The sequence below is a fragment of the Gigantopelta aegis genome, unplaced genomic scaffold (assembly GCF_016097555.1).
Source record: "Gigantopelta aegis isolate Gae_Host unplaced genomic scaffold, Gae_host_genome ctg2780_pilon_pilon:::debris, whole genome shotgun sequence".
NCBI classification, from domain to species: Eukaryota; Metazoa; Mollusca; class Gastropoda; order Neomphalida; family Peltospiridae; genus Gigantopelta; species Gigantopelta aegis.
Window position 1 is genome coordinate 48,825 of NW_024533034.1, and position 12,287 is coordinate 61,111.

Sequence of the window (12,287 nt, forward strand, 5' to 3'; positions counted from 1 at the left end):
ATAATAACAAATTTTAACTGTATTTTGAAATATCAATATAATAATATATCAGAAGGTATTCAGTAATTGATCTGCACCATTGCTTTAATTTATAGAATCAGATGATTACTATGTCATGAGACTGGACTATATAGTAATACATCAAATCTTAAAGTACATGTTGTATTTCATACTTAATAAACAGAAATTACCATAGTGACTTCAATGTTACTTAAATCTAATATATAAGCACCTTTTCTAGCTGTGGGATGATGGCATTTGTGAAGTACACTACCAGAAGCAACTATTATGTATATAGCATAAACCTATAAATTTTATTCACTGAGCAGTATCATTAATGTGACAGAGAGGAGTAAATTTTACTATAGCAATCTTATGACTTAATAAATTATAAGTTATTTAATTATATATAAAACACTCACAACGTACAAATTATAATTAATTGATAAAATTATAAAAAAAAATATAATAATCTTAAATAATTTATAAAACAGTACAAACAATATAATTATTATAAACAATTAAAATTTTAATAATTCATTTTTATTGATTCTTGCCGTTTCCTCGTCATTTGTATTTGTTTTTATTAGCTTTCACTACTTGATAATGAATATTTTCAGTCTCTCAATAAAGAAATTCTCTTATGATAGGATAAATACCTAAAAAATAAACAAAAAAATAACACAAAGTTTTATAATAAAAATCATTTTGATTTTTATTTAATATTATAACAAAGTCAACTTCTGCAAAATCCCATATTATATTTGAGCACTTTTCTAGGAAATTAGATAATTTATTACATTGTTGTGGTTACTGTGTTAAGATGGTGACAGGAATAGGGTGTGGTCATAGAAAAGAGATCAAAATAACCTATATTTGGTTTATGAATGCCATGAAGACCTCCACTTCCTATAAATGAAGTCTGTAGCTTAGTAATGTGTTATTAAATTATTGTTTCAATTGATGCTTACAACAACAACAAAAACTTACAAAGAAGAGAACAATTCCAATATATAACAGGAGACCTAGACTAGCTAGCATATTTGTGGTACCAGGACCTTTAAAGCCCTGAAAAAAAAGATATATCAACCTCTGTCCACCTCTTTAGTTTAATAATTAATATACTTACCACATCATCAATTATAAAGAAACAATTGACGCCCATTACATAATAGCAATTAACCCAAGCAACCAATAGTGAGAATACTAAATGGAAAAGAATAGGAACAAATTTTTATTAATTGACTTGACTTTAAAACAAAACTACTAGATAATACAAAGTAAAGTCATTACTCTCTTGAATAATCGTTTTATATGAATCATTTTAACAATATTATCATATGGAACTCATATATCAGTATTAAAATTTAAATGTACATAGTTTAAAACACTATGTAGTAACAGTAAGTTTGTTGGCATTATAACAACATGAGTTACTTACATATTGTTATGATGTTGTTTCATTATTCTCTTTGAACTTGTAGCAAACAAGATTGGTAGAACAGAAAAAAGGAAGCTAAGTATAACAATTATAATATGATCATATCTTCTGTAAGTCTATATCTTACCAGTATACTTTGTTCAACATTAATGAATTCATCTAAAAGTCCAGTCTCTACTAGCAATACTGGCAATAATAACACAGGTACCATGGAAATAGATCGGATTTAATAGGACAACGTGTTTCCATTTAGCCCATTTCAGACCTAGGAACCCCTGTAATCCAAGCAAATAATCACCATACTTCAAATCCAATACAAGCTATAATTATTGTATAAATGTGGAACCTGATTCATGTCTCAATAATACATAGTTATTATAAGTGTATATAAATAAACCAGCTCTTAATGCATATTAAATATTGTAATAGTAGACATAGTCAGTTTATATTATACATCATACACATGTTTACTCTTACTTCTATAACAAATTGTCCCTGCATGATGTACCCTAAAAATAACATAATTTATAGTTGCTATAAACTATGTCAATATATATTTACAGTCATTGTGAACTCTGTCCTGATGCTAACAGACCACTAGCCCATATTAATTGGAATCCACTCAAGTTGTCCCAAATGCATGATATTAAACAATACTCTATAAATGAAGGACATAATGGTAATTATAACATGTAAAAGTCAAACCCAGGAATATTATGTAAAAAACAGATTCATTACATCTATTAAGTGTATTTCTACTTACAGCAGTTAAAAGACTAATACCATCTGAAGAACAGGAGTTCAGCATATCTGGTGTGTAAGGGAAGGGAGTATACACTCTATTTGTATTGTTTGAATGAATGAGAAGAGAAGAGAGAGAGTGACCATTATATAATATATAGAAAACTCACAGCTCCAAACACACCAGATCACAACAGATTAATAAAAAAAGAGATAAGTAAAGCAATACCTAAATAAAGATGCTTTCTAACAGGTTCCTACAACCACAGATATAGCATATATATTAATTTATAAAGAACACAGTAAATGAAATTAAACAGAATATAGGATACAAAACTTATGTCATTTTGCACATTTCTCACTTGACTCTATTGTATTGTATTTGATGCCTTCTCTCACTCAGTAGGATTTTTTCTGGAAATAGAACGAGACTCTATGACTGTGTGTGGGTCAAGTGAACGAGCAAGTGAAAAACATAAATACAACATACACAGTTACAATGACATTCCAATACATGTTAGATCCATTACTGATATCTATGAATAAAACAATTTCTGAAACAACACATTAGTAAGACAAAGGGTATAGACATCATTACAAAAGACCAATGTCTGAAACACAGATCTAGTAAACATATATACTTAAAATAGTACTTAGTCTCTAGTAACGAAAAATCCAAGTCTAGTGGCTACAATAACATCCATTATCACTAGCTTTGTATCAAATTGATACAAACATTCTACACATTACCTAATGTAATACACTATCTGCGTGACAGTAAGTGCTAATATAGTATCAGTAATGTTAAGTGTAGTCTAGTGCAAAGAATGATCGGGGAATGGTTGCAATTGATTAAATTCAGTTGACCAATCAGATTCCATCAACTAGATTCTGGTAGTGTGAGAAGATACAGCAAAAAAAAATTGTTATAGCTACTGTAGGCTTGTTCAATCTTGCGTTGTATAAAGCAAGTCATTTGATGCTTGCTATAAGTTGGTATCTATGGTACTTTAAAGCTTATTACTTTACAAATTGCAGGCAACATGTGTACATTTGACACACCAGATCATTGATCTGAGTGTATGTATGGCTTTTCCCTCATTTTTCTTTATATTAATTATTGAAGCTATGATATAATCATTCTGCACACACCAACAAAGAGGAGGGTCTAGTTCAATAGACTACACTAAGTGGTGTTCTTACTAAAACAAGTCCAGAATTGAGATAAATGTTATGAGGCATAATAACAGCTCCTCCTAAACCAAGTCCCTTGAGTAATGGCATCCACTACTACAATTAGAACACACATTGGAATAAAGGTGCCTTTTGATAACATCAAGTTGATTGGGTTTAGAATAGACATACTGTTATGTGTGTGTGTGAAGGAAGGGAGGAGGAGAGAAGGAGAGAGTTGTTATACAAATAGTTTATCTTAGTTAGTCTTACCATCCATCCAACATCCCACACATAATTTGTGATAAGTAGTCCAAAGAATCCTTCTAAATATCTTAATCCTAACAGGTAATCAAAAATTCAATCCAAAACAATCTAACTTACCATAACTTCTAAGAAATAGAAAGGGTGAAGGTATCAATACCTGTAACAGACAACCCTCCCATAGTGGAACACTAATAGGAGAATTGTTAAGATTATACTTAGAGTATGTGTACACTTGCAAACTTAAAACAGTTTGATTGGTCAGATATACTTAAACTATACTATTCCTTGGATTTTCTTAGTCATCTCTTAGGTTATAAATACACATTACAATATTATATACTAAATTAGAAGCCCGTAAATCTAATAAAGCTCTATTCTGGGCTTCTACATTATATTGTTCTTTGATGTCAGGCTCTAAGTTTTTGTACAGATAAATTTTAAGTGATGTGTGTGTTAAACTAACGTTCCTTGAGATATAATGTTGATAGCAATAGCTGATCCAATAACCTCCTAAACAAATATAATAATTTATATTGTTATCTAATATCATGTCAAAGTTATATACACTGAGTTAGTAGTTATTTTTCAATGTTGTAGTATAGTTGTAAGTATAGAGAGTAGTCCTGATTTTTTTGGTAGAATGTGCTTAGCAAGATATCACTTGACAAACGCAATGTGATAGTATTATGGTGTTACCAAAACATTTACTATATGAATTACATTATATGGAATACTGCATGTAAAATATTTTGTAGGGCCTAGTAATAGGATTCCAATCCATGATACTAGTCTCAGAACAATAAACATCCCTAAGATGAATAATATAATTATTTCAAATGTTTAGCTGAGGATTTTCTATCTTGCACTAAGGCTTTAACAATAAAATCATAGCTTTGGAACAAATGATTATGCTCTTGGTCTCAGTCTCAGCCTCTTGGTTTCAGACTTATTGTATATCACTTCCAATGATAGCTAGTTCCATTGCTATCCAACAGTACAATACGTGGAATAAATGGATACTCATCTTTACAGATTTCAGCTAAATGTTTTTCCTGTCACTACACCCAATCTAGCAGCTAATAACTACACAAAAATGCAAAAATAACTCCAACATAATACTTAATACTGTAATAGATCACTAAGAACTATTACTAATCATAGACTTTTGCAGACAGTTTAATACTGAGCCTGTGTACGTATTACACTATCAAAAAGAATAGGTAATGGATTACATACATACTCACATTCATTATAACCTGTAATTACAATATTGGGCCTTTATAACATGTAGACTCAATAACAGATCTTTACTACTTAAAATAGTAGATAAGATTAATCAATGTTAAGTGAATGGACATAATGAGATAGATGAATTGGTATTCTACTTACTTGCATCATTAAACCAGCTACTGTAGACCCTAATAATACCCATAGTAACTAGAAAGACAACAACTAAATATTGAGGCCACAAAATTAATAGTAAAACTATCCACAGCCAATATCAATATTGGATTCTATACTAACATTAAAAGTACAAATAAGGTAGACAGTACATGGTATATTAGTACAGAGTCATACATTGTATTTACCTTGTATTGAGCTACTGCACAGCTTGTAGATCACCCTCTATATTACCAGGATCAAGATAGGCAATACTCATTAAAAAAACCAGGAACCTGTAAAGGCCCATAACTTTCGAAAACTAAAACAGTGGGCTATTGAAAGAGAAATGTGTGAGAGAATGTATGTATCATAGAAGGTACAATAGGCACAGTTTTCTAACATATTGGGCATGTTCAATTGTAGCTGAAATTAAAATATAGCTTAATGCTTTTTTCACGATGTGGACACCAATGACTGAAAATCCTTAAGCCTCTATGTTCCTCAGAGTGCTCAAGGTTCTCGTGGTAGGAGTATTCCTGCCATTAAAGTGAATCCTCATTTGGTTTTGTTTGTGGACACTCACTAAGAAGACATTGCTTCGCTTGACACCCCCCCCCCCCCCCCCCCCCCCCCCCCCCCCCCCCCCCCCCCCCCCCCCCCCCCCCCCCCCCCCCCCCCCCCCCCCCCCCCCCCCCCCCCCCCCCCCCCCCCCCCCCCCCCCCCCCCCCCCCCCCCCCCCCCCCCCCCCCCCCCCCCCCCCCCCCCCCCCCCCCCCCCCCCCCCCCCCCCCCCCCCCCCCCCCCCCCCCCCCCCCCCCCCCCCCCCCCCCCCCCCCCCCCCCCCCCCCCCCCCCCCCCCCCCCCCCCCCCCCCCCCCCCCCCCCCCCCCCCCCCCCCCCCCCCCCCCCCCCCCCCCCCCCCCCCCCCCCCCCCCCCCCCCCCCCCCCCCCCCCCCCCCCCCCCCCCCCCCCCCCCCCCCCCCCCCCCCCCCCCCCCCCCCCCCCCCCCCCCCCCCCCCCCCCCCCCCCCCCCCCCCCCCCCCCCCCCCCCCCCCCCCCCCCCCCCCCCCCCCCCCCCCCCCCCCCCCCCCCCCCCCCCCCCCCCCCCCCCCCCCCCCCCCCCCCCCCCCCCCCCCCCCCCCCCCCCCCCCCCCCCCCCCCCCCCCCCCCCCCCCCCCCCCCCCCCCCCCCCCCCCCCCCCCCCCCCCCCCCCCCCCCCCCCCCCCCCCCCCCCCCCCCCCCCCCCCCCCCCCCCCCCCCCCCCCCCCCCCCCCCCCCCCCCCCCCCCCCCCCCCCCCCCCCCCCCCCCCCCCCCCCCCCCCCCCCCCCCCCCCCCCCCCCCCCCCCCCCCCCCCCCCCCCCCCCCCCCCCCCCCCCCCCCCCCCCCCCCCCCCCCCCCCCCCCCCCCCCCCCCCCCCCCCCCCCCCCCCCCCCCCCCCCCCCCCCCCCCCCCCCCCCCCCCCCCCCCCCCCCCCCCCCCCCCCCCCCCCCCCCCCCCCCCCCCCCCCCCCCCCCCCTAATGTACTTAGCTGTACCTGTCTAATGGTTAGCCTTCTGCAATAAGGAACTACTGTAACATCAAAGTTGAGCCGTGTTTGCCTACTCGGGTTCAAAAAATGCAAAAATAACTCCAACTAATTACGTACTTTAACACTAAGAACGATTACGACTTTTGCCAGTTAATACTGATGTACGTCTAGCCACGACAAAGAATCAGGTAATGGATACAACATACTTATTATCATTATCAACCTGCAATATTGCATTTACAAATTACAATAACAGATCTTACTACCAAAAAGGGTGATAGACAATCTAAGTGAATGGACATAAGAGATGAAGATTGTACTGCATCATTTAGGTAGACCATATAAGTAAAAGAGGTTTATGAAGAAATAATAATTGAGGTCACAAAAAGAGTTACACACATGTACAATTTGATGTTACTAAAGAAAAGTAAAGATGGTAGAAGAACTTATAATTACAGAGGCACGTTGTATGTCTGTTATGAGCTACTGGACGGTCTGTAAGATCACCAAAAGGGTCTGAAAAAGGACCTGTAAATAATGATGAAACAAGTAGTGAAAGGTGAGAAATGATAAGTAAAGAGTGTACAATTGTATGTTAAAAAAAGTTAAAGATTAAAGACAAATAGCTGAAAAGTTTAAGCTATGTGTTTCAGATTGACATGTTCCTAGTACATAGTCTGATTAAAGAGAATACATTGGTTGTTGTTGTGGCCACTGCTAAATCTTTGTTGTTGAGTTACCTTAATAATTATAAATACTGTCATACCGTGATAAACAAAGATCATACGGGAAACTGCGGCGCGTGTTCGGTATAGAACTGTGCGAGTGACGTCACAAAAAACGTCACCTCCCCTGGCCATATGCTCGTTATAATATGGCGGACTTCCACTTGAACAGATCTGAGTTTTTGTTTCGTGTATTCTTGTTTTTTTGAACTAGCTATTTAAGACGATATTTTTCGTAAATATTGAACTATTATTGGACTACAGGAAGAAATTCAGTGTGTGAAACGGAGAAGGCAACGAGTGTTACTGTTGTAAGTTAGTATCTAGTTGTAGATTGACACACTTTAAAAACATATTGACTTTGTCTTTGTCACAATGAAACATAAATGACCCATACATATTTGAATAATGTTTGTGCATAGTTTAGAATAGCTATTTGGTGTGCACAACTCTTAGTTAGTTATAAAATACAGCATTTGTGATTTAAAATATGTGTGACATGTTAACACATATTTCACTACATTCATGAAAATTGAAGCTTTTAACGAAAAGGAATGTTAGTTTAAAAGTGTGAATGGTTTAGGCTGGTTGGACTGTAGGTGTTTATTGTGTTTATGTGTTACGCCAGACTTGTGATGAATGAATTATTAAAATGTTTTTCTTATCAAAAAATTAATGCAAGAAAAATTTTAGTCTCTATTGTGACTATATCAAATTTCTGATAAATGATAGTGAAAGGAAGACTAGGAGCAAGTGTGGTGCAGGAAAAAAGAAGTAAACCAAGAATAGGACAGCGTAGAAAACGATCAAAGGGCAAGGTATGTTAGATTATGTATTGTTTTGTTTAATTCATTTTAATGTGATTTTAATAGTTAAGTGCGGTAGTTGATGAGCAAATAGAGTTACTAGTGGCTGGATGGAAGTGTCAGATGTCCATTACCAGCAGAAGCGATATTGTGTCATCTCATATCAGAAGACTGATGGGTGTGCACCTTTAGTTGTTACTCGCTCTTTAGTGATTGATAAAACAGGAGAGTGGTAGCTGCATGCAATGAGCATTTGGTGAATACATCTGTAGTTCCTTCACTTGCTTTTTTCCTGAAGTGTTGCCAGATTCTGATATTTTTAAATTAATGACCATCATAAAACGAACTGAACACCTGTGTCGGAATCCAGAGCTGAAGTTTGTCTCCTTAGGAAAAGCGAAAAAAGAATAGACAATTTCTACTGTTAACAAAAAGTTGTAACAATTCGTGGAACAATATCCACAATTTTCTCTCTTCGTACTTAATAGTTGTATCTTATTACTGACTTTACCATGACAGTAAACGACTGACTCAGGCTTTCTAGCCAGTTCTGTGAAATTTGTAGCTTTTATGCCGTCTTCTGTGGACAGTAAGTTTGTTACGGTCGTCAAAACGCTCTTCGTTACGCTTGTCTCCTTTTTTCAGTTCTCCATATCCAACACAACTCCCTTAAACAACGAAGGCTTCTTTCAGCACTTGCCATTTCACGTGGTTAATAAATTTTATAACTATAAGTAAAATTCGCATGAACGCAACATAGCGTCATATCCGTCATAACGAGCATGTGTCCATCCGGTTCAGCAGTTTTATATCCCCGGTATTATATTTATTATCTCTGGTCTGAGCCTAGGTATTGTCCATATACTTATTCTCTTCTGCCATATCGCCAACTAACCCCGAGAGTCTATCCGCCTTCAAGTTGCTGCAGTGTCTATGTTCATGATCTTTCAAGTCTACGTACGTATATGTAGAGAAAAGAACAGAGAAATTGTCGTTTGCATGTGGTCAATCATAAACCTCACCCACACTATATAATCACTTGATAAGTTGTTTATGCAAATTATTTGTCCATTAAGTCTTATACTTTAACTTATTATTGGAAGTTCCTTTTAAAAATTAGAATTACTTTACATTTAGTAGTATCCAAAAAACTATCTTTACATGCAAGGTAGTCCTACAATTGTTTTAAACCATATATATGTACACACATTATTTTATTCTATGTGTGTATTCAATACAATTAAACCACATAGTTTAATGTATAACTGATAATGTACGTAGTGAAGGTTCCAATAATAGGTGCAATGATAATACTCAAAGCTGTCTTGTAATCACTTCTATTTCTATAAGTTTTAAACTTAATGTTTTAATGTGAACATCTTCAAAACAATTATAGGATAATTGTATTGTTGTTGCTGTTGAGCTTGTTCCATGGAGGCTGGTACTTTGTATACCTATCAACTATTATTAATAGACACTTATGGACCAGGAGTACCAGATCTAGGAGAGTTATGGTTAAGTGTAAATGATATACCAGACCACCACCACAGAAGTCATTAAATATTGGCTATAGCCCAGTGATGGTCAGGTACTATACTTTCCTATTGTCTATGTATATAGGATTAAATACTTATATTGTCTCTTTGTAATGTGTGGTCATTTTAATATGACTATATTTCTCCTAAGATTGGGTATAGTCCAGTGATGGTCATGTATTATACTTTCTCTATTGTCAATATAGCTAGAGAGTTAAAGACTGTATTCATCTATATGGCAGTCACTACTGCTCTTTTAAGTCAACAAATCCACCTAAGATAGTTTTGGTACTGACATTGAAGTTTTAATATTTTGCTATATTGAAAATTGAAAGCTGAAAAATTAGTTATAACAAATATGGAAAACTTCATCATGCTTGTAGTAGTAATAATTAAGTTATTAATACTACTTCCTTCATCTTTCTTGTAGTAAACAATCATGGTAATTTGTATCTGTATCTTTATATCTGTTAGTTGTAATAATTAATCAAATTAATTGTTATGATTGTGCCTCAAGGTGGTGGTAATTGATTTAGAATGAAATGACATCCTTCACATGCTAGGTGGAAACACAATGTACTGTTATTTTAAAAATAGTTCCACTTGATTACTATAATATATAATTTTAGGTATGTGAAGAAATGTACGTCAACTTGGAAAGCATAATCAAGGGGCGGTTTTTTACCAGGGTCGTGCTTGTTGTAGAGCACTTCAAGAAGTTTTTCTCATGTCTCACTTTGTCTCTTCAACTACAATCGTTTTAAACTTAGTAGTTATATTTGAAAAATGTAAGTTTAAGGATAAATTATTGTCATTATCATTCAATGCAATTGTCATTGTTGACTCATGATATTAACAATGTTATTTGAAGTAATGAAGTAATACAAAGCCCTAGATTAATGGAGAGGAGATTGAAGACATGATATGATTTGTCTGTTAATTATGTCATTTCTAACATATCTGATTCTAAACTATACATAGTTACATACAACAATGGAAATGTGTGTTTATTCAAATTAACAAAGATATTAGGCAAAAATATTTATAACATAATACAGCTTGATTTAAATTTCAAATAGTCATATCTTTTTCAAACGCATCAATCAAGTGTAGATCGTTTAAACTGCAATCATGACAATGATCATACCATCATACTCCTTTGTTACTGACAGAACAGTTATTACCATAAACATTATCACTATCTTCAGCTGTAAAATTCATTCCATTATGCCATTTCAAACTATCTCCAGATATTCATCTACTAGTACTTTGTATTTTATGTCAGAATCCTGTACATAAATATGGAATAGTTAGGTTATCTTTTATTACACTAATATCCTGAAGATCAACTTCCAAAGTAAATTGATAGTAGAAAGGAGACAACTGAATTTGAAGAGCCTTAGCTAAAACTCTCTATAAAGATCCCAAATGCTAAAGTCATAACCTCCTAAGACTACAATTGATATAAAGTACAAAAAGTATGATATTAAAAGTAATGAATTTAACAACAAGGAATGTGGGAAATGCATGCAATGTGATCAAGATTTGATGAAGGTAGTTGAGAACAACAGAAAGAAATTTAGTTGTCATATAGAATCACTTGCAAGAAAGCATAGTACTTGATGATGTTATATTACATTCCCATAGATCTTGCTGTAATGATGAAGTCTGCTATTATGTTCACAAGTACAGAAATGGGACAGGGATCAAAATTCTGATGCTGCTAATGAATTGATAAATTAATATCTGATCTTGAAGAGCATGAACAAAAGATGAAAGAGAATTTAGAAGAATTAGAATCATCTTCTGCTTAAACTAATCCTTACTTGCTAATTTTAAATTGTTATACATTATTTATTACAATTCATCCATTAATATATCCATTTATACACACATTTATCATTCTCTCTGACTCAAGGCAGTTTTTGTCATAAGCTTTGTTGTTCATTTCATAATTTTGTCATTTAAATTGCTAGCTAAAACTAATTAACTTATTCATAACTTTTTTTTTTTTTTTTTTTTTTTTTTTTTTTTTTTTTTTTTTTTTTTTTTTTTTTTTTTTTTTTTTTTTTTTTTTTTTTTTTTTTTTTTTTTTTTTTTTTTTTTTTTTTTTTTTTTTTTTTTTTTTTTTTTTTTTTTTTTTTTTTTTTTTTTTTTTTTTTTTTTTTTTTTTTTTTTTTTTTTTTTTTTTTTTTTTTTTTTTTACTGGAAGATTTAGACACACCCACTTAAAGAATGGCTGCTAAGAGGGAGACAAGTCTCACAAACATCATACTAGTAATGTAAGTTCTTAAAATTGAAAATCACTTGTTTTTTGTTTCATTGTTTCTCTGATTATAATAGTATGTTCAGATAGTGACAGTTGTTGGTTGGTTCAAGAAAAAAGTGTAAACATCCATTAAGTACTTTTAATGAAGGGGCTTTCCATATTTTCCTTACAAGATCCTCACACTGATCCTGACTATCTCCCTCTATCACTATATAATGATATATTACCATACTACACTATACCTATGACATGGTAAGTTTTATTGAGGTTCTATAGATAGTGATATATACTTAATATATTGTATATTGTATTTAGAGATGTACATATACTTCCAATATCATAACATTATCTATACTTGTACTATAATAATTATAAATGTAAATTTTGTCCTTTTATCTAGTTATATATTTATCTAGATTG

The 12,287-nt window shown here is 35.8% G+C and overlaps 1 protein-coding gene across 1 annotated transcript in view; it reads right to left on the reverse strand.

Annotated features, from left to right (window-relative positions):
• Positions 1-12,287, reverse strand: part of LOC121391657 (metal transporter nramp1 homolog) — a 77,758-nt gene that overhangs the window by 19,041 nt on the left and 46,430 nt on the right. The window contains 1 exon segment of the mRNA XM_041523209.1: positions 5,292-5,428. Coding sequence (XP_041379143.1) covers positions 5,292-5,428 — 137 coding nt within the window.